This window comes from Sorex fumeus, unplaced genomic scaffold, assembly GCF_029834395.1.
Source record: "Sorex fumeus unplaced genomic scaffold, SorFum_2.1 ptg000131l, whole genome shotgun sequence".
Classification (NCBI taxonomy): domain Eukaryota; kingdom Metazoa; phylum Chordata; class Mammalia; order Eulipotyphla; family Soricidae; genus Sorex; species Sorex fumeus.
In genome coordinates, this window is record NW_026606188.1 from 25,772,308 (window position 1) to 25,796,071 (window position 23,764).

Here is a 23,764-nt window from a genome sequence, read left to right on the forward strand (position 1 = left end):
AACTCGGGTTGAGTTGGGATGATCCTCCAAGATTGTGAATGCTCCACAAAGGAAAGGAAAGGAGTTCCACATCTCAGGCTGGATGCTGAGGAATATACAAAGGAGATGATGAGCCCTGCTTGCCTTTGTGAAGTGCTTTGGTGATTTTCAAGTTGGGCTTTTCCTAAACTGCCCCACCTATGACTTTGTTATTAGTATGTGGCCAAGGGGAAGAAAAAGCCTGGAACCTTGATAGTCTTTTCCATAATTATAAAATGACCTTTTGCTCTTCTTAGCTGTGTGTGTGTGTGTGTGTGTGTGTGTGTGTGTGTGTGTGTGTGCGCGCGCGCGCGCGCGCGCTGTCCCCACCCTTCTTTGGGTAGTGCCTGTTTCTGTAACTGACTGATCCCTTTTTGCTTTGGGTTAGTTCAGGACTAGTGACTTGAAAGCATCTGTAAATCACATCTTGGTATTATTTCCTCAGGAAAAACTCATCTTTTGACTGACAAACATTCAGAAAATGAAATAACACTGCCCCCACCCCAGCCCCCATCCTCGACATGTTAGGCTCTCTTGGGAGAGTGCTCTAGCATGTAGGGAAAAATATCTATCAAGAAGTCCATTTCCCCCATCAGTTTCCAAAGTAAACTGTAGGAAGACATGGAACTCTGACTAGTAGGAGTAAGAATCTAGACTGATTTAAGAGTGTGGGAGGAGATAAATAGGGACGCTCTGACATCTAAAAACTTAAAACACTGAATTACAGGGCTGGAGACACAGTACAGTGGGTAAGTAAGGCACTTGCTTTGTATGTGGGCTGGCCCCAGTTTGATCCCGGCACCTCATATGGTCCCCCAGTGTTGCCTAGAATGATTCCTGAGCACTAACCAAAGTGTTTGGGTGTGACCCCAAACAAAAATAAAGAAACCAACCCTTGAGTTACAGGGCTCAGAGAAAGATTCCTAGAAATCACTTTACATGGGGTGTGTGTGGGGGGGAGTTTCCATTATGGAGGTCTGTGCAATATTTCATTTGTTCTCCAAACAGTTCTGAAGGGGTAGCAGCTAGATGAGGGCCCCACATAGCCTCTGAATGTTGAATACTTATTATTGCTAGCAGGTGGCGATCTTTATAGTTTGGGCAACAAAACTTAGACTTTTACCTATTCTAACTTCCTGAGTCTGTAATTAGATAAAATTGTGTGTGTGTCTGGGGGTGGGAATAAAAGCCAGGTTTCTTAAAAATTGAATATCATCCCGAGATAGACCATTAGAAAGCTATTCATGATTGGATTTCAGTCATACAATGATCTAATACCTATCCCTTCACCAGTGTTGATTTCCCACCACCAATGTCCCCGTTTCCCTCCCACCATCCCCAGATAACCCCCGGCCTTCCTTTATGCAGGCACTTTTCCTCTTTGTCTCTCTCTTCTTTTGTGCATTATGGCTTATGATACAGGTACTAAGAGGTCATTGTGTTTGTTCAGGACATTCAGTATCTTTATCAGCAAAGTTAGGTTGGAGTATCTTTTTTAAGTGGGTGGCAGCTTTGGGGCGTGGATATAACTGCTGAGGCTTCAGAAGTACAGGGGGGTGGGGAGAGGTAGCCCATCTTAACCCAAGAAAACATGGGGATTTCAGTCACAAACCCACATACCTGAATTTTCAGTAGATTATACCTTGATGAGGTCTGCTCTGAGATGGTGGAGTCTGGCCAGGGCCATGGCGATTTTGGATCGTGGAAGCAAGTGACTGGGGGCGGGGGGGGGGGGGGCGGGGAGAGGGGGCAGAAAGGGGACTCTGCTTTGGTGGGCATCAGGCTGGTCTGTCCCCCTCCAGTTTACCCTGGTCTGTTCCACCTTGTGCAGGTCTGAGATTAACTGTGGCTTTTGATCTCTTTTTAGCTAATACATGAGCTTGTATACCTGAGCCAGAGGTGGTTTGTTGGTGTGGCTCCCACATACCTAACTTTTGGCTGTTTAGTTTTTTGGGAAACTTGCTCCCAAGCTATTGGGGTCCAGCCAGAGGCACAGTGGCAATTTGGGGTATTAGGAAGTCTCAAAGCATCAAAGCTTCCCCGTGGGTACAGGTTGACCTGCTGGCAGCCCTGCACCCCAAAGTCAGTTCTTTATCACTATTTGACCTTAAATGTTTTGCTTATTTGTTAAAATAAAAGTATATAATAAAGTATATAATTTAAAAAGTTTCAGGGTGCTGGGGGTGCAAGACTCCAAGTCTTATTCCTAGTACCACAAGATGCTCCTGTCTCTCAGGATGACAAGGTGTGGCCTGAGTAGATTCCAGCATCCTGGTCTTGAGCAGCCTTATCTTGTAGGCTGAGCATTGAATTATCCAGCTGGGTTGGTAGAGTATTATCTGGAGTATTATCTTGAGCACTGCTTGGGAAGCTCCCTCCCCTCCCCAAAATGGTTTTGGGGAAGTGTTCATTGTTAACACTCTTTTTTTTTATTTTGAAGCAAATAGATTTTATTTGGAGAGTTTTTAAGGGGTGTGTGTGTGTGTGTGTGTGTGTGTGTGTGTGTGAGAGAGAGAGAGAGAGAGAGAGAGAGAGAGAGAGAGAGAGAAGTGCACTTAAGACTCAAGACTCAACAGAGAACACAGGCTTCTCCAAGGGCGGAGAGAACCCCTACGCAAATCCTAGCATTAGACACGAAAGCATGAAAGTACACCTTCTCAAGAGGGGAGATGCAGGTGACACATGTGCTCAGGCACCACATGTGCTCAGTCACATGGACATGGGCTCAGGCAGCATATGTGCGCCCCTCCTCCATTCAAGGTGGCCTTCATAGGGTCTCTCCAACCTTCCCCCACATGGGGCTTCTTCCCAGGTAAAAGTCCATTGCTAAGTAGGTTACCAGGCAGGTTGAAAGTGGTGATGGTCTTCTTTGGGCTGAATCACTAAAATTAATCAGATTGAGGGAGAGGTCAGAGGGAATTCAAGGAATTTCCTTCATTGGGAGGGGTACAATTTCCTCAGGGTCTGCTGCTCAAGGTCTTATCTGTATCCACAAAGTGGATCAGCCTTGGAATTTTCTTTCCAGAACTTTTGCTGGCCTGTTTCATTGTCCAGGGCCTTTCCCTATCTACCTCCCTACATCATATTCCCCCCTAAAGATTTCTCCACCTTGTGGGTGGTCCAGCTTCTGAAGCTGCTTCATGCTGACAGAGGGGTGTGGACCCTGCCTATGTAAGGGGTGAAACCTTATGCTACCTTAGTTTTAAGCGGGCCCAAGGCAATGAATTGGTTGGGTTCCTGAAGTTACAATGAGATATGATACACCCATTTGCTGTGGTTCCTAGTCAAAAGCTAAAATCTCCACAGCAGATTTTTCCACAGATCACCTCCTTCCTCATGGATTTCTTCACTGCATGTTCCTTTGTGGTCGCCATCTGATGTCGGTGGGCCCCACAGGTGACATATGTGAAGTGGGAAAGAGAAAGATGGTCACTTTCTCCCCAATCACCTCTGCCACTCGGGACCCAGGGTTACTGGGTTCTTGTCTCACCTCACAGAAAGGAATTTCAGGAGTACACAAGCAGTGAAGCAAATAGATTTTATTTGGAGGGTTTTTAAGGTGGGGGGGCAAGAGAGAGAGAGAGAGAGAGAGAGAGAGAGAGAGAGAGAGAGAGAGAGAGAGAGAAACACCTACACAGATCCTAGCATTAGACACAAAAGCATATCAAGAGGGGAGATGCGGGTGACACATGTGCTTGGGCACCACATGTGCTCAGGCCAACTTGGGTTGGCCACATGTCAATTGTTATCATTCTTAACCAGCACTATTGCTTTCTCTTTAACTTGAAGTCTGTTATATGTACTGGGAAGAGAAAGGGTTGAATGAATAGGAAATCATAAACATTAAAAGGATGCCCTTATTAAAAGTTAAGTATCTTGAAAAAAAAGTTAAGTATCTTAATCAACAGGAAGGGAACATGGAGAAATTTCTCCTCCTGTTATGATGAATTCCTACTTAAATCTTAAGATTCTATATCTGAGAACAGCAGTGTGATTCATATTCATAGCAGGCATTTTATTTCTCTTTGATTTAGTTTTCTTTTTTTTTTTCCTTCAAGGAGTGGTGGTGGTGTTCAGGGCTTACTCCTGGACACAGGGATCACTCTTGGTGGGCCTGGGGACCATATAGTGTGCCAGAGATCAAGCTTAGGTCAGCAGTGTGCAAAGCAAACACCATACCTGCTGGACTGTCACTCTGGCCTCCTGATTTAGTTTCTATTTTTTTTTTTTTACATTTTCTTCAATTTAAGAGTAGTACCATGCATATTGGAGGGTCTATAGGTATAGGCCTGATTTCATTTAAGCAGCTGGCTTCTGGTAGTCCATCACACTCATGGTAGTGGTTTTTGTATTTAATGTTTAGAAAAGAGTAAGGTGGCATTTTTTCCCCTGAAATTGACCAAACCTTTATTCATATTGCTCTCTATGCAGAATTGAAACATTTAGTGCACTTAAAAAATTTTTTTTGGCTGTCACTGTCACTGTCCTCCCATTGTTCATCGATTTGCTCGAGCGGGCCCAGTAACATTGTGAGACTTGTTACTGTGTTTGGCATATCAAATACATCATGAATAGCTTGCCAGGCTTTGCCGTGTGGGCAAGATACTCTCGGTAGCTTGCCGGGCTCTCCAAGAGAGGCGGAGGAATCGAACTCGGGTTGGCCATTGTGAAAAATTCAGCAATGAACATACAAATGCAGATGTAATTTCGACTATACTTCTTTGCCTCTCCAGGATATATTCCCAGGAGTGGTATTACTCGGTCAAATGGGAGCTCAATTTCAAATTTTTTGAGAATCATCCATAGTGTTTTCCAAAAGGGCTGAACCAGTCGGCATTCTCACCAGCAGTGAAAGAGAGTCCCTTTCTCGCCACATCCACGCCAACACTGGTTGCTTTTGTTCTTTTGGATGTGGACCCGTCTCTGTGGTGGGAGATGATATCTCATTGTTGTTTCGATCTGTATCTCCCTGATGATTAGTGATGTAGAGCATTTTCTCATGTACCTTTTAGCCATTTGGATTTCTTCTTTGAGAAAGTTTCTGTTCATTTTGTCACCCCATTTTTTTTTAGGTGTTTTCTTGTGGCGTTCAAGCAGTGCTTTGTATATCGTTGATATCAACCCCTTATCAGATGGGTATTAGGTGATTATCCTTTCCCATTCTGTAGACTGTCTTTGTATTTTGGTCACTGTTCTTTTGAGGTGCAGAAGCTTCTTAGTTTAAGGTAGTCCCATTTGTCTATCTCTGTTTCCACTTGCCAAAATTTGGAAAAAACCCGAGTGCCCGAGAACAGATGATTGGTGAAAGAAGCCTTGGTACACCTATACAATGGAATACTGTGCAGCTGTTAGGAGAGATGAAGTCATGAAATTTACATGCAAGTGGTTCTACATGGAAAGTATCATGCTAAGTGAAATGAGCCAGAAAGAGAGGAACAGACATAGAAAGACTGCACTCATCTGGGGAATATAAAGTAACAGAATGGAAGACGAATACCCAAGAATAGTTGAGATAAGTAGTAGGAGGTCTGCTTCATGGCTTGGAAGTGGCAGCATATGCTGGGGGAAAAGGCAGCTCAGATAGAGAAGGGAACACCAAGTAAAGGATGTTTGGAGGATTCGCTCAGGATGTGAGATGCCTGCTGAAAGTAGACTATAGACAGAACATTATGGCCACTCATTACCTCTGTTGCAAAACACAAACCCTAAAGGAAAGAGAGAGCAAAAGGGAATGCCCTGCCACAAAGGTGAGGTGGGGTGGGGGTGATGGGGTGAGGGGATGGGAGGGCTACTGGGATGATTGGTGGTGGAGAATGGGCACTGGTGGAGGGATGGGTACTAGATCATTGTGTAACTGAAACCCAAGCATGAAAGTTTGTATGTCTACAACTGTACCTTATGGTGTTTTACTAATAAAAAAAAATAAAAATTAAAAAAAATTTTAAAAAACTGTTATGAATCACCCTCAGATAGACCATTACAAATCTGTTCATGATTAGGTCTCAGTCACACAGTAATCCAACACCCATTCCTCCACCAGTAGACATTTCCCACTACCAGTGTCCCCATTTTTCCTCCCATCACCCCCAACACCCCCACCCCTCTCACCTGCCTCTGTGACAGGCACTGTTATCTCTCTCTCTCTCTCTCTCTCTCTCTCTCTCTCTCTCTCTCTCTCTCTCTCTCTCTCTTTATGCATTATGGTTTACAATACAGGGACCAAGAGGTCATCATGTTTGTTCAGGGTATTTCATGTTTTTATCTGGAAGGTAAGGCTGGAGTTGAGTGGCAGATTTAGAGTGTGGAAATGACTACTGAAGCTTCCAGAAGTATAGGGAGGTGGGGAGAGGTAGCTCATCCAATCCCCGAGAAAGCCTAGAGATTTCAGTGACAAAAGTTGTATACCGGAATTTTCAGCAGATTAATATCTCTGTGAGGTCCGTTCCGAGACAGTGGAGTATGGCTGGGAACATTGTGGCGATTTTGGACTGTGGAAGCATGTTACTACTGGGGACTCTGTTTGGGCAGGCACTGTACTAACTTGTCTCCCCTCCAGTGTACCCCAGATTATTCAGCCTTGCACGGGTCTGAGATTTACTGTGGCCTTAGATCTTTTTCAGGATTTATTTATGGGTCTCTGAAACAAAGCTGGTAAAAGAGCTCACATGGTAGCATTGGAGTAGTTGGTTTGTTGGGTGACTCCCAGGGCTTCTGGAAGTATAGGGAAGTATGTGTGTGTGTGTGTAGGGGGGAGAAGGCCTTTCCAACTCCAAGAAATCCCGGATATTTCAGTCATGAAACTTTGCATACCTTAATTTTCAGCATGTTAATTTCTTGGTGAGGTCCATATTGTGATGGTGGGGTCTAGCTGGTGACTTGGAGGCAATTTTGGATTGTGGGAACCTGCAGCTACCAGGAGCTCTGTTTGGATGGGCACTGGGCTAACCCACCCCCCTCTGATGTGCCCCGGATTATTCAGCCATGCACAGGTCCGTGTATTGAAGATGTATTGCATCTTTTTTATTTCTTTCAAGATTTATTTATATGATGGACTCAGAGGGAGTTTGTGGGTGTGCCTCCTGTGTACCTAAATTTTGGTGGTTTAATTTCTCAGAAAACTTTGTCCTGAGTTGTTGAAATCTGGTCAGAGGCATAGAGGTGGCTTTGGTACTATCAGAGCATCAGTACTATCAGGCTGTTGATGCTTTCAACCATCTGGTCCAAATTGACCTGCTGGTGACGTGGTACTCTCTGGGCTCCAGAGGTGATTGCAGCAGTGGCCCTGCCCAGGATCCAGGCCAGGGCAGCTACAGGTGTGGCTCGAATGCTCTGGGTGGATCATGGCCACCAGTCCAGCAGAATTTGACCACCCCAGTTCTTGGGTCTGATCTACAGTGAATTGGTGCCCAGGGAGAGTTTCCTCTGTAATATGCTGTGTGCGGCACTGTTTTGAGATGAACTTGGGGCACCACCGTGCTCTGAACAAGGCGACAGCAGTGGATGTGTTTCAGTCTTGGTGCGGCTTCTAGGCCCAGCCTGGGCATCCAGCTGGCTGCATGTTTCTGGGGCTACCCAGCCACCAAAGCTCATGGCGGAAACCTTGGGTGCCACAGAAGTTCCAGGTACCAGGCTGGCCTTGAAAAGTGCATTTAAGAAGAAATGACACTGGGGCTGGAGTGATAGCACAGTGGATAGGGTGTTTGCCTTGCACACGGGTGACCTGGGTTCAATTCCTGGCATCCCATATGGTCCCCCTAGCACCGCCAGGAGTGATTCCTGAGTGCAGAGCCAGGAGTAACTCCTGAGCATTGCCGGGTGTGACCCAAAAAGAAAAACAAATAAAAAGAAATGACACTTATAGTCATTCCCATGAAATTATGCAGTTTCTGTGTTGTAGCACCCCGCAATTCAGAGTTCTGGAAGCCACCTCTCCCCACCCCCCAGCCCTCCTGACCCAGCACCTGTGTCTGCATCCCCTCCCTCCAATCTTGGCTCCCCACCTTGGTGCACATTTTATTGTTTTTACAAGCATGAGAAGAAGATAGTTTGAAGGCTTTTTTGAATGTCTCAAGTTAATCATTGACGTTTAGACAAACAATTGCAATGTACCACACTCACCTATGGAAAAGTGCAAACAAATCCTAGAATGGATTGGGGGCGGAGTGAGTCTTTTATTTTTTTAAATTAGGCATTTTGTTTGGTAGATTATCTTCTGCTGTCATATATTAATATCCAACTGATATATGGTTTGCAAATACACTTTTTCAAAAACTTTCCCCTTGTTAGGGCTACTGACATGGAAAACATAAATACTCAAGTGCTTCTATAGTTGCTAAGAGGACAAAAGTACAGTGCTGGACACTCCTGTTTGTAGGCTGGACCATTGGGAAGCAATTAGGCCAGGAGGGTGGAACTTTAGAACACTGTCACTGTCCTCCCATTGTTCATCAATTTGCTCGAGCGGGCCCAGTAACGTCTCCATTTTGAGACTTGTCTCCATTTTGAGACTTATTGTTACTGTGTTTGTCATATTGAATATACTCTCGGTAGCTTGCCAGGCTCTCTGAGAGGAGTGGAGGAATCAAACCCGGCCAGGTTGGCTGCACGCACGGCAAACGTCCTACTGCTGTGCTATCACTCCAGCTGGAACTCTAGAAAAAGGGGGTTAATACTTTTCAGAGGCCCTGCCCAGCTCTGCCACCCCATCTGCCTTTTGAAGTCTGCAGGCAGGAGGAAGACCACACTGGCAGCTCATCTTGGACCTGCATCCTCTAGAAGTTGGGGGAACCATTCTGCTTTCCTATGGCACTTGCCCTGTGGTATTTTGTTGTAGCAGCATGGATAGACTAAGACATACCAGCCATAAGTCCACTTATGATACTGTTACTCTGCTTCTGGACATTTGGAGATGAGAATCTTTTTGAAGCCCGTATATATTTTTTCATGCTGTGTATTACTAGGATACTCAAAATAGAAAAAATTCCCTCCTGCTATACCACCCAGTGTTCTGATTATTCTCTATGGAGATGGATCTATAACCGATGAAATTCTGAAATGGAAAGCACAGTAAGAATATGACTGCTTGGGGCTGGAGCAATAGCACAGCGGGTAGGGTGTTTGCCTTGCACGCGGTCAACCCGGATTCTATTCCCAGCATCCCATATGGTCCCCTGAGCACCGCCAGAAGTGATTCCTGAGTGCAAAGCCAGGAGTAACCCCTGAGCATTGCTGGGTGTGACCCAAAAAGGAAAAAAAATGCCTGCTTTGAAATATTTTAATAGCTAAGTAGGTAATTGAGCACCTTTTCTGTGGCAGGTGCTCTGCTCTGTTGGATATAGGGACATAATCGTGAGAGATAAGATAATCATATTCTTCATCCTTTTATGGACACCTTTCTCTAGGAGGATGATACCTTCATTGAAATTGCAGCCGGGAAGGAGAGGGATAGAGGGACTTAGGGCAGTGAAGGAAAAAAATGTGGGGGAGGGGGTTGAAGGGATTTTGTTTAGTCAATAGCACTTGAGAGCTGCCTGTGCATGCGTGGTGCCTTGGGAGTGGAGGGGCAGGAGGCAAGGAATGGGATAAAATACACAAAGCTATGGGACTGTTGAATGTTTAAGAGCAGAAAAAGGGAGGTTTAGCTAGGGCTGGTGCCAGCTGAGCTGCAGAAACCAGGGCTTCAGAAGAGCACTGGGAGATCAGTGAGGGTTTTGGAAACGAGTGAGGAGGTGATATATTGGTCAATAACATAGGGAAAACATTTCCATGGAGTTCTCCCGGAGTCCTGGCAGGGGGGATGGGACATTGGGGCTGAAATTGGGTCAACAGCATGGAAAGCAAGTTATATAGTGATTGAATTGGGAGAAGTGTGGCGTTAGACCGACACAGAGAAAAAAGTTTTTTCAAGGAGAAATTGTTCAGTAGTATCTAGTGTTGCTAGGAGGTCAGTACCTTGAAGGCCACACATAGAATTCATTACTGGGGCCTGAGAGATAGAACAGCAGCAGGTAAGGTATTTTCCTTTTATGAAACTGACTTGGGCTTGATCCCTGGCTTCCCAGGTGTTCTCCTGAAGAGATCCCTGAGTATAGAGAGGTTTGATGAAGGTGGGGACAAGAATGGAGTGGATTGAAGAGGGAGAGCAAGAGGTAAGAACTAATGAGTTTGGATTTAGAGACAGTTTCTACATATTTATCTGTAGAAGAGGGTGAAGACAAAAGAGAAACTAGACTGGAAAAGAGATACTGGATGAAGAAGTTGTGCTGGTGGTTCTGTTGACTTTGGTTTTTACTGGCAGCTCGAGTCAGTTTAAAAAGCTGATAGAAAAATGTAGGTTGAGGAGAGAAAAACAATAACGGAAAAATAAAAGATTCTTGAGAAAGCCAAGTAGGATGGATCTTAAGTGCACAGGTAAAAGGGTTGTCTTCTGTGCTGTTAAGACTTTTTGTTTGTTGTTGAGACTTTTTATATTTTATATTGCCAATATGTGGTTGGTGAGGTGATGTTAGATTTTTTTATATGTTGGCTTGTATTTTTTTGTGATGTTAGATGGGTGTTACTTACCCTTTCAGAATTGGGGTGGGGGGATATGGTGGGTTGATAGAGTAGGGATTAATTGTGATGAATTGTGAAAATCGGTGATTTGGTTGGCCTGAACAGTGTGGTCAGAGGGCAGGAAAGTATTGACAATAGGCTCTTTGATCCCTCTATAAATTTCACACACTCTAACCTCAATCTCTTCTGGTTCTTGGCTTTTTCCCATCAGTGCTGGGATTGTTTAGGGCTTGCCACTGTTAAGTAAATAATTGGGAACAACCAGAGTTGGGGTTTTGCTAGTTCTTGGCAGTGGAAAGGGATTGTAGGGTGTAAATAAGAGTGTTACTGAAATGATGGGCTCTAGCGTTTAAGCTGATTAAATGCAAAGTGAAGAGCGGAAAGGGATAAGGAATGGCAGAAGGCTCAGGGGTCAATCCACTGAAGAATCTGGTAATGCTGTGCACAAGTAAAGGAGAGAACAACAAAGGCGATCTGGAAAAAGAGAAATTTTTTTCCTTTTTTTTTTTTTTTGGCAGGACGGTGGTAGTGATGGGGGACACTTTCAGTGCTTAGGGACCAGTCCTGGTTCTGTCCTCAGAGATCACTCCTGGCAGTGGTGGGGTTTGGCCTGGGGTCAGCAGCATGCAAGGCCCTTATTCCCTGCACTGTCTTTCTGGCCCTGAAATGTTTTGTTTTTATTTGGGGTTTTAACCCACTGTGTTCAGGAATGGCTCCTGATGGTGTTTGGGGGATCAGATGTGTTGCAAAATCTTTCCTTCACATTTCCATATGGCAATTCTTTTGATGACTGAAAAATGCTCTCAAATCCCCCCCTAAGTAATCTTGTTCCCTGGCTAACACTCCTCTGTCCTTTAACTCATCATAAAATGATATGTTTTCCTGAAAGATCACTCTTAGTCACTTTGCTTCAAACATAGCTTTGGTATCTTCAGAGTAAAGTAGGACTGATAAATCATGTCTTAATCCAAAAATGTCCTCTGCGCCTTCTAGTTATATATCAGGTTGAAGTCTTTTCATTGTTAATAATGCCTTTGTTACATTTTTGCTTGGCTTGGTTTCTCAATAACACCCAGGATTATTCTTGGCTCAGTTCTCAGGTTTAACCCCTGTTGATGCTGGTGGTGGAGAGGATAACATATGCTGTACTGGGGATTGAACCTGGGTAATGAACAAAGTGGATGCATCAAAGCAAGGTCCTTGCCTCCTGTATTACCTCTCTGGTCACAACATTTTTGTCTGTCTTTTGTTTGAACTTAAAATACTAATAATGATTTTAGTGTATGTGTTGTGTGGCTATTATGGGTATTATGCTAAGCCCTGTACTTGTTTATCATCCTTTAAAAATTTATTCTTGGATTGAGAGATAGCAAGAAAGGTGCTTGCCATGCATGCAGTCAACCTTGGTTTCATCTCTGGACCATATATGGTTTCCTTGAGCACCACCGAGAGTGATCTCTGAGCACAGAAACAGGCATAAGCCAGGAGTACAACCAGTTGTGGTCTCAAGACCAAAAAACAAAAACTAAAATAATTATTCTCATTTTATCTCTGTGGTTGGAACTGACTATTTTTAGCTTATGAAGATTACTCTGAAACCTGAGTCAGTTGATTGTTTTAATTATCATTCCCTAGTTCTTCTATGCAGATTTAGTTAACATATTTGCAAAAATATGACTGAAAACAGGACTAAAAAGAGAGAACCTCATAGGATAGCAGGAGATCTTTTTCAAATTTGTTTTATATCATTGATCTACACACTGCTTCTAGTTTTCCCACTGGCTCTGTGTTTACCTCATCTTGTTATCTCACCGCTTTCTTTGTATTATTCATTAGGCTATTAGACACTTTCTGAATCCTCCTGGACTCAAGTTGACGTTCACCAGTCTGCTGCATCTGGCCGTCAGTGGTGGTGGGAGTCAGGAACTGGAGTTGGCCAGGAGGACTGAGCTGATCTGGTTTGGGAAGTGTGGCTGACAGGACTTCTCCAAGCACTGATTTGAGGTTTGGGTCAGCTTGGACTGTGCAGAGTCTGTGCTGCCCAGTATGCCCATATGCTGGGTTATCTAGAGGGTGCAGTGCATCATGGGTCTTCATAGGATATGATTCAACTCATGTTGAAGTTGGGAACGCAGCCAGGCCCAAATGTGTGGAGAATAGCTTCTGAGTAAGGGGGAGATTTGAAGCATCACTGCCTCTATAAACAAACTCAAAGGTCCTCTTCTAAAGCTGCTGGAGAGCCAGTCTATCCTGTGAGAGGGGGACAAGTCAAGAAAGAGCTTTGATTGGCAGCATGATTGCAGGTTGGAAGAGGGGGGACTTGTGTCCTCAGAGTAACTCTCTGGCCTGCGTAGTCACAGATGCTATTTCTATAGGAAAAGAGGACAGGGACATTTTTAGAAAGGGCAAATTGCAGACCAGTGGACGCCAGAGTGATCAATAAATTCCCTGGTGCCTTGACTGGAGACATATTCCATCTTATCTGCAGATATGAGCAAAGTGAGGGTGAGGACAAGACTACCCAGAGGAGTGACTGCACTTAATTCAGCACTTAATTTCTAAAAGCTGTTGTGTTTTATTTTTATTTTTTTATTGTCTTCAGATAACACCCAATAGTCCTTAGGAGTCACTCCTGGTGATATAGGGGGACCATGTGCTGCCAAACATCAAATCTGGGGCTCCTGCTCACCAGTCCCATGAGCTCCACTCTTTGAGCTGTCTCTCTAGTCCATCTGCTTTTAATTTCTCTTTGTTGGTGGTGTTTTTTGTTTTGGGGCCACTCCTGGAGTGCTTAGGGCTTACTCCTGACTCTTCTCGCAGGTATCAGTCCTGGCAGTACTCAGGGGACCATGTGGGATGCAAGGAATTAAACATGGGTCAGCTGTGTGCAAGGCAAACACTCTACCTGCTATATTATGGCTCTGGATTCAGCTACTTTTAAATTCTTTTGGGCCAATTTCACCTTGAGGGAGATCATGCCCTTTATCCCTCCCTGCTCCCCTTCTTTTTTGAGGGAAAAGGAAAAAGGTGTCTCTGTTTTATTAAAGATGGAGACTTGAGAACAGAAACTATTAAGAGTCAGTGTGGACAGTGAAATTGAGAAAGGGAGCTTTCTATGGACAGGAAATAGAATGCCACATTTGAGGAAGAGGCTTTCTTGCCAGCCATCCTCCTCCTTACTATTGCTTAAAAACAATTGCATGGGATCATTTTCCTTCTTTTAAAGGTTTTTATTTTCATGTTAAACTCTTGAGAACAGTTCTCAGCTAGAAGTTGTATTAGAACTGGAAGGAATTTCAGTTATGTGAGTGTATGGAGCTGAAATGAGCGGGTCATACATATAACCGAAGTGGATCTGGACACTGTTGCGAGTGACTCCTGAGCAGGGCTGGGAGTAGCCCCCACTGTGTACCACCAGGTCTGACCTCAAAACCACACAAACACAAAACTAATTTAAAAAAAACACATTTTTAAAGGAATCCCTGTACTTAACAAAGGAGTATAAATGTTGGGGGGCAGGGTGTGAAGAGTAATTGTGTTATCAGGCTGGTGCTGCTATTTTCTGTTTAAGGTTTGAGGGCCACATCAGGAAGTGCTCAGGGCTACTTCTGGCTCTGTGCTATGCAGTTAATCTTGGTAGTGCTTTGGGGAATCACACAGTGCCAGGAATCAAACTGGGGCTGGCCACATGCAAGGCAAGCGCCTTCCCCTCTGGACTATCTCTCCAACCTGGTTTGCTGGTTTCAGATATTACTGGAGACATTGAATTTTTTGCCTTCAGAGTCTTATTGGAACTTGAGTAGGAGATAAGATGTCCTCTTGGTTTGCCTAGAATACTTTGAATATCTTCTATGTTTATATGTCCTCTGCTGGGCAGTTTATTCCTTTGGAAAGTAGGAGTGCCCCATTGGTATCTGGAATATATTGCTATATGTGGTGTTGCATCACTTTTTTGCTTCTTTCCTGGCCTATAAGCTTGAATTCGTTTAGGATTCTATGTCCCAGAATCACAGGTGATGGACACATGAGACTGTTAGCTGAAGTGAACATCTAGTCAGTCAGGCAGTGCTGTTTTGGGACGCCCTGCCCCTTGGTGGATTTCTGGTGAGGAGGGGCTCTGAGGCTGATGATGGAGAGGTGAACTTGAAATCTTTCCATGTTCTTTCTGCTTGGAAACTCAACCTGTTGGGATGAAAGTGTTGGAAAATTGCATTGGGGGGAATGTAAAAGTTCATGTATTCAGGAAATCTCTGAAAAAGTTTTTTTTTTTAACGGTCACAATTCCAATAAATCAAGATAGGCAAATTTCCTATTAAATTTATATTTGGATGCCCCTCACATACTGTAATTGGCCACAAAAATACCATCAGCTTATCTATAGCTCCTTTATAACTCAGAACCCAGTCTTCTGCCAGCTATCGGCTATCGGTCGAGATGTAAAGAATCTAGGTCTAATGCTTTTCTGTTTTTTCTGTATATTTTCCTCTTTAATAATCACCAAATTCCTAAGGCCCTAACTCTATGACAGTGATGAGAATTTAGTTTTGTCAATTTCCCAATGTTCTTCCCTCAGTGAATGAACAGGGACATTTACTTCCTACGATAAATCTTGTTCTGAAGAAAAATTATAAAACGAACTCTAGATTAGTCTTTGATTTGGCATGATTGAGTTAGCAAGCAGCTGCTTAATAAGGAGTAGAACAATTTAGCTTCTGTCTGTTGAGCCTTTAATGATAACCTTTAATGGAACGTAACTGTATGAAGCTTAGTTTTAAGTGAAACCTTGCAGAGGGAAACTTTCAACATGTGCCTCAAAGACCCCAGTTTACTGGAAATAGATCTGTTGAAAGTATAAAATGTCCAGTATAATAAAAAGAGTTAACCTCTTTAAGAAATGATCATTTTCTTTTCTTTTTCTTTTTTTTGGGGGGGGAGGGGCAGTCACCCCTGACTATTTATAGGGTTTACTCCTGGCTCTGCACTCAGGAATTAGTCCTAGTGTGCTCAGCAGACCTTGAGAGATATTGGGGATCTAACCTGGGTCTGTCACCTCCAAGGCAAATGCCCTACCCTACCCGCTGTACTATCTCTGATCATTGACATCATTGATTACAGTCTCTGGAATTTGAGGAGTTTAGCTATGTGTGTATTATTGTCAGCTCTCTAACCACTTCCCCTTTGGGAACCTCCAGAGCTCTCACTGGAAAATTGTTTTGTTGTTTCTAGCTAAGTCATTCCACTTCATAATTTCATATTCTATGTATAAGTGAAACCATCTTCTAATAGTCTTTTACTTATGTTACCATCCATTTGTTCTGAAAGCCATGGTTTCATCTTTTTCAAGGAAAGAGTTCTAATCCATTGTAGTGTGTATATACACACCACAGTTTATCTAGTTCTCTGTTGATGGGCATTAAGAATAGGAGTAATGAATTTGCTTCCTTTGTTTCCTTTTTCTTTTTCCTTTAGGTCTCCAGATAAAGCTTATTCCTGACCTGGGAATGATGAAATTTTAATGGTGCTTTTTAAATGTATTAATCAAAATAACAATTGATAAAATAAATAATGTTGCATGTATCTACTGTATTTTTCTAACTTGAAATATCATCATGAAATAAATGTTAAATTTTAACAAAAAAAAGTTACTTGAGCAATCCAGTCACCTTTCATTATCTGCAAGCAATTCATAAAACCTTTAGGGCAAACCGTCCTCACAGTTAAGATTAGATTGTTTTCTCTCTTTTGGCAGCTGCTTTTGTTTGTTTGTTTGTTTACTTTCATTTATCCATCTACCTGGTCAGAGCTTTGATTTTATCTTAAACATTTATTTTTTATTTTTGGGTCACACCTGGCAACAGGGGTTACTCCTGGCTCTGCACTCAGGAGTTACTCCTGGCGGTGCTCAGGGGACCATATGGGATGCTGGGAATCGAACCCGGGTTGGCCGCGTGCAAGGCAAACGCCTTACTCGCTGTGCTATCTCTCCAGCCCCCAATCTGAAACATTTAAAAAAATTTTTTTGTCTTTTTGTTTTCTTTTGTTTAGGGGCCACACTAAACACCAAACACCACTCCAGGGGTTATTCCTGGCTCAGCACTGAGGCATCACTGCTGGCAGTGCTTGTGAGTTTTAGGGACTATATGGGGTCAGGGATCCAACACAAATTGGCCATATGCAAAGCAAGCACCCCACTCACTGGTCTATCTTTTCAGTCCCTTTGTTTCTTTTAAAATATCACTATTATGGGGCAAGAGAGATAGTTCAACCTTCTGGAATACATGGTTTGCATGCAGGAGGTCCAGGTTCCTTCCCTAACATCACATGGTCCCCTGAAAACCACCTGGAGAGACCCGTAAGCATGAGACTTTTGGGCATGGAGTCCAGAGTAAGCCCTGAACTCTGCCATCGGTGGCTCTAAAACCAAAATAAATTAAGAAATACATTGCTTATGGGGCTGGAGTGATAGTACATCAGTAGGTGAGTACTTGCCTTGCATGAAACTGACCCAGGTTCAATCTATGGCATCCCAGAAATCCCCTCAGCCTGCCAGGAATGATCCGTAAGTGCAGAGCCAGGAGTAAGCCCTGTGTTCACTGCCAGGTGTGGTCTCAAAATACAAAACAAATGAACAAGCAAAAAAACAAACCACATCACTTAGAAAATATGATGTTTATGTTGTATACAAAGCACACTTTAATATATATTTTCTTAATATTAAACCTCGGCTAAAGAACATCAAATTATTTGGGGGGTTGATCCATAACAAATAATTATAATTGGGGGTTTTTGATCCGTACTTGTTGGATGGGGGCCGCTCCCCACTCGGCTTGGAAGTTGCTCTTTGCAGTGCTTGTGGTGCTGAGGATCAAACCTGGGTCAAGAGCACATGAAGCAGTATCTTAATCTCCCTACTCTCTCCCTGTCCCCTAAATTAGAGATCTTAAAGTACCTCAAATAAAAATGCTAATGCCCCCAAAAGCATATTGAATTTTAAAAAGCAAACAAACACAGAAACCAGGGGAAGAGAAGAATCAATATAACAGTATTTTTACAGAACACACACTAGAAAAGAATGAGGAAAGAGTCCACTGAACATGCATGAATTCTTCAAGAAGGGGCTGTCTGGGAGACTGAAGCTTAAAATGTCTGGTTTGGAATGGAATAACGCAGGATTCTTAGCCCCGCATTCAATGACTGGGGTTTTCTTTAAGTGTTGGCTGCCTTAGGTGGCTTTGTTTATTCACATTAGGCAGCAGGAAAAAAAATCTATTGATTTATTTCCTTTTAAGGATCAGCTCTGTCACAAATGGAGACTTTGAAAATGTGTAATGCTGAGTATGAGCAAATGCATTAGTGGTTTTTTGTTTTATTTAGTTTGGAATCTAGAGGTTTTTATTTTTTTCTTTTTTGGTCATACCCAGCGATTGCACAGGGGTTACTTCTGGCTCTACACTCAGGAATTACTCCTGGTGGTGCTTAGGGGACCATATTGGATGCTGGGAATTGAACCTGGGTTGGCCGCGTGCAAGGCAAATGCTCTACCTGCTGTGCTATCACTCCAGCCCCTGGAATCTAGAGTTTTAGAAATCAAGTTTAGCTCCGTTACATAGAAAACATACTATGTATATGCATATATGAAATTATTCTTCTTCTACCTCTGTCCTTAAGAACATAAAATTTTCATAAAAATTTATTTACTTTAGATTCATTCACAGTTAATTCCAAATGGATTAAAGATCAGCATACTAATATTAAATCCATAAAATACTTTGAGAGAAAAATAGGCAGAACCCTTAATTATATTGAGTTCATACATTTTCAGTGATTTCATTCCATTGCTAAGAAAACAAATAAAAAGAAATGGAACTAAGAAGTTTCTGTACTATGAAAAAAATGGTTCAAATAAAAGATATCCAGTGAAATGGGAGAAAATAAAGAGCACACTGTACATTTAATAAAGGGTTAATGACCAAGATGTATAACAGCACCCAGAAAGCTAAACAAAAAAACCCCATCAAAAGATGGGGAGAGTAGCTCAACAGACACTTCCTCAGAGAGGACAAGCAGATGGCCAACAGAAATATAAAAATGTTTGTCACATATAATTTGGGAAATGCAAATCAACATGGTAAAATATCATCTCACATCAGTGAAAATGGTTTATACCAGAAACTTCAATGCAGCCAGTGCTGGTGGAACTGTAGTGAACAAAGAACCTCTGTTGGTAGGACTGTTATCTGGGTTCATGCTGTACAGAAAACAGTATGGAAACTTCTCAAAAAACTAAGAATAGAACCCTAAATAATTTGGTGATTCCTTTCCTTGGCGTCTACTCCAAGAATACAAAACCATTAATTAAAAAACATATATTTATTGCAACACTTTTTAGAATAGCTAGGATATGGAATAACCTCCAATGCCCAACTAAAGATGAATGGATAAAGAAATTGTATATGGGGTTGAAGAGAGTACAGGAGGTGAGGCACTTGCCTTGCATGCAGCCCAACCATGGTTTGATCCCCAGCATTGCATATGGTTTCCTGAGTACCACCAGGAGTGGTTCCTAAACACAGAGCCAGGAGATTGGCCTCTGATCATTGCTGCCTAAACCGCCTCACATTCCTCCCAAAATAATTGTGGCATACATATACATAATAAGCTATTACTCAGCTATAATAAAAAGACAACATCCCATGTTTTGCTATAACTTGGATGGAACTAAAAAGTGTCATGCCAGTTGATTGCACATGTGTATAAAGAATGCAAGGGAATGGGCAATGGCCAGTGAAATTAAACCCTTGCATTCTGACAACAAACTTGAGATTACCAAGGCAGGCAAGGTAAACAGAATGCAGGGAGGCATGGGGCAGGAAAGAGTAACACTGCTATAAAAAATAATTAAAGGGAAAAAAGAGATTTTGACCATTATGTAGCTCAGTGATAGAACACTTGCTTTGCATATATGTGACCTTGGGTTCCATTCCTGGCACCACAAAAAGAAAAGGAAAGAAAAATATGTCTGGTGTGAGATAACCAGCACTTTTTGAGGTATACGACTAATCAGCTTTCCTAGCATCATTTTTTTTGAAGGGGGGGAAGCGATGGGAGTTCACTCAGTAATTCTCAGGGCTTTTTCTTACTCTGTGCTAGGAATCACTTCTAGCAGTGGCAGGGTCAGAACTGCAGGAAGGCGCATGCAAGGCAAGTGCCTTAGCCCTATAATATAGTTCTGTCTCCAGCCCCTTTTGCTGAAATGTCTCTCCTTGTTCCACTTTATGTTCCTCCTTGTTCCTTTTAATGTTCCTAGATCCTCTGTTGGAAATTGTCTATACATCTGAAGGCTTATTTACTTACAATTCTATTCCAATGATATGAGAGTCTGTTTTTATTCCAGTACCACACTGTTGTGATCATTGTGACTTTGTAGAATAATTTATCTAAGGTGAGAAGAGAATGCATTCTCAGCATTGCTTTGGCAATTAATGGAGTGGTTTTGTACAAATTTTAGTAGTAGTCTGTGTTCTTGAAGAATGCTTGGTGTGTGTGTGTGTGTGTGTGTGTGTGTGTTGCCAGGGATCAAAATAAGATCCTCATACATAAGGGGCACATACTTTACTGTTGAGTCACATCCCCAGACAATTAACTTTTTTCTTAGAAAACCATTTACCCAACTCTCTTATTGAAGCACAGATATGTTAGATGATAACTTCTGTTCATTGAAAAATAAAAATAATATTTCTGAAAGAGTAGCTCAGTTTTAGCACTTTAACTGCTTTGATGTTGGACTCTAAAATTGAGACATAACATTAAATTTCTGTTGAAATTTATGCTATGTTGAAATTTACCTTAATGTTTAAGATTGTTGTCCTATTTTATTTTAAATAAAAATAAATAGCTGGTAAAGAACACAATACATATAAACATTTTATTATTCCTTTGTATCCATTTGTCCTAAATTAAAATGAATTATTAAAAATGTACCATGTGCTCTTTTTGGGAGAGAGGGCCATACCTGGCGGTACTCAGGTGTTACTTCTACCTCTGCATTCAAGAATCGCTCTTGGAAGGTTCAGGGGACCTTATTGGGTACCATGAGCAAGGCAAGTGTCTTAGAACTGTTCTATCTTTCCAGTCCCCATGTATGCTTATTATTTTATTTATATTCACTGTATCACCATGGGATACACAGTTACAAAGTTTTTTAATGATTGGGTTTCAGTCACACAATGTTTGAAGATTTGTCCCTTCACCAGTGTACATTTCCCTCCACCAATGTCCCCAGGTTCTCTCTCCACTGTCCCAGTGTGTCTCTATGGCAGGTACCTCTCTCTCTCTCTCTCTCTCTCTCTCTTTCTCTCTCTCTCTGGGTCGCTTGCTCACTTTCTCTCTTTCTCATTCTCTGTCCCCTTTCTCTTTCCTTTAGGTATTGAGGTTTGTAATTCAGGTACTGAAAGGTTATCACATACATCACATTACATTCTTTCAGCACTCAGTTCTTGTCCAGAGTGATCAATTCCAAGTATCACCCATGTGCTCTTTTTAATATTGAAAAGTTAATATGGATTTATCATGAGCAAGTTAATGTAATTTATCACTGTCACTTCTCTTAACAGGTTGATGAAATATGGATAACTCACATATCACCACTACTTTTGCTGCCAGTTTTCTCACCTTTCAACTTCTTTTCCACCTTGTAAGTTCTTGGTTTTCAGCAAAAGTTTCTACAGGTTTTAGAAAACTCAGTCCTCAAAAGAAGATTGAATGGAACTCAAGGTAAAGATATGAAAATGCCATTGACTAATTAAAAATACCTTGTTTTATACATTAAAATATTTTTAAAAGTTTGTTTTTATTTAGGAGCTAATAAAATTTTCAGTTTGTACAAAACTTTTTATGGTGAAGACTCTTAGGATTTTCCTCCGCCCTGGGAAAGTTTGGGAAGGTCAAAATAGAGTCCAGCTGTTTTGCATTCTTCTCTGACATACTTTCAATAATGAATTCATATCTTTCGGCTGGAGCGATAGCACAGCGGGTAGGGCGTTTGCCTTGCACGCAGCCAACATGGCCGACCCGAGTTCGATTCCTCCGCCCCTCTCGGAGAGCCCGGCAAGCTACCGAGAGTATTCGATATGCCAGACACAGTAACAACAAAGTCTCCAATGGAGACATTACTGGGCCCGCTCGAGCAAATCGACGATCAATGGGAGGGCCTTTACCTTTACCTTTTACCTATCTTTCGGAAATGACACCAGAAATAAATATTGGTTAGAGCCGTTGTGTATGCATGTAAGTTGTGTATGATTAAATTTGTAACTTAAAGTTGTTCTAAAATAGTCTTTCTTTCTTAAAAGGTAAATTACCCTCTTTTAAAAATTGAACCTATTCTTGGGGCTGGAACAGAGGGTAGGGTACTTGCCTTGCACACGGCTGACCCGGGTTTGGTCCCTGGCATCTCACATGGTACCCTGAGCTCACCAGGAGTGATCCCTGAGTCCATAATCAGGAGTAAACTTTGAGCACCATTGTGTGTCACCCTAAAACAAAAACAAATAAAAAGAACCCTCTTTGAAAAACATTCAAGTATCTGGTATTTTATTTTTTAATACACTAATTATTTTGTTTTGCTAGAAGTCTTATTTGAACAATAAATTATAAACATTTTACTAGCAATTTATTATCTCATTCTTGCTTTGACAACCTGGCAGGCTACTGAGTATAGCCTGCCCACGCGGCAGTCTGGCAAACTCCCCGTGGCATACCCAATATGCCAAATACAAGTAACAATGATGGGTCTCATTCTCCTAACCCTGAAAGAGCCTTGAATGTGGCACTTTTTATAATCTCAGGGCTTGGACGAAGGAGACGTTACTTGTGCCTGCTCGAGGCAATCGACGAACAACAGGATGATCGTGATCGTTACTAGCAATTTATAAATTCATAGAGACTAAATCTGACTAATATGTAAGCATAAGGTATTTGCTTCTCCTATTCATTCTCATGAGAATGCTTTCATTCAGGTACCATTTAACATGAATTATATGCCACTTTTATCAGTTCAGGTTTTGTTCTCATTTTTTATATAACATTTTAACAGAAATGGGCATTGAAGTCTAAGGAACAAAAGTTCTATTTTTTTTCTCAAAAGGAAAGATGACTTCTAGCACCAAAACAGGTTAGTAAGAGCTCTTAAAATTTCCTTTTTATGGGATTTTTATGTAGCTAGATGGTTGTTTGACTATTTAGAAGGGGTTTTTGTTTTAATTTGGTTTTGTTTTTTAGGCTACACCTGGTAGTGTCAGAACTTACTCCTGGCTCTGTGCTCAGGCATCACTCCTGGCAATGCTCAGACCATATGTTGGTCCTGAGGATCAGATTGGGGTCAGCTGCATGCAAGGCAAATATTATCCCTTATGCTGTATCTCAGACCCTAGATGGAATTTTTATTATTTGACATTAAGGAGCTCACATTTTTATCCCTTTGTATTCCAATGGAATGCCATTTGTGTGGGTGTACTCAGAATGTAAATTCCAGACTTGTAAAATAGATAAATTGAGTTAGTTACACTTCAAAAGGGTCTTTGGTCTTTTAAAAGATTGTTTATCAGTGCCTTGAAGTAGAAATTTTGAACATTCAAAATATGATTTGATGTAATATGATAAATCAACTATTAATTTTTAGGTCACAAAAAATTCTTTAATATCAAGCTACTAATTAATGTGTTTCAATAAATATATCACTGATTTGTTTTAATTGATATATTTCACTTTTGAAAATTTGGATTTATATTGTAGAAATAAATTTATTATAGCCCATTTATTTCTGAAAGTAAAATTTTGCTCTCCCTTTTCTATTCATTATTCAATGGGACAATACTGTTCCTTGTCAGCTTCTTCCTTTTTTTTTTTTTTTTTTTTTTGCTTTTTGGGTCATACCCGGCCATGTATAGGGGTTACTTCTGGCTCTGCACTCAGGAATTACTCCTGGCGAATCACATGGGATGCTGGAAATCGAACCCTACTCAGGGAATCACATGGGATGCTGGACATCGAACCCGGGCCGGCCGCGTGCAAGGCAAACAAACGCCCTACCCACTGTACTATGGCTCAAGCCTCTGTCAGCTTCTTTTTTGTATAAATATACAGTATCCTATAGACAGTACTCCAAGTGGTATATCATAGAGCTAAAGTATTG

General features: G+C 41.9%; 1 protein-coding gene across 2 annotated transcripts in view; it reads left to right on the plus strand.

The window, feature by feature from the left end:
- Nucleotides 1–23,764, plus strand: part of TLCD4 (TLC domain containing 4) — a 71,954-nt gene that overhangs the window by 10,798 nt on the left and 37,392 nt on the right. For both annotated transcript variants that reach the window (XM_056106589.1, XM_056106590.1), the window contains exon 2: nt 21,186–21,345. In XM_056106589.1, coding sequence (XP_055962564.1) covers nt 21,197–21,345 — 149 coding nt within the window. In that variant the 5' untranslated portion in view covers nt 21,186–21,196. The remainder of the gene's footprint in view (nt 1–21,185; nt 21,346–23,764) is intronic.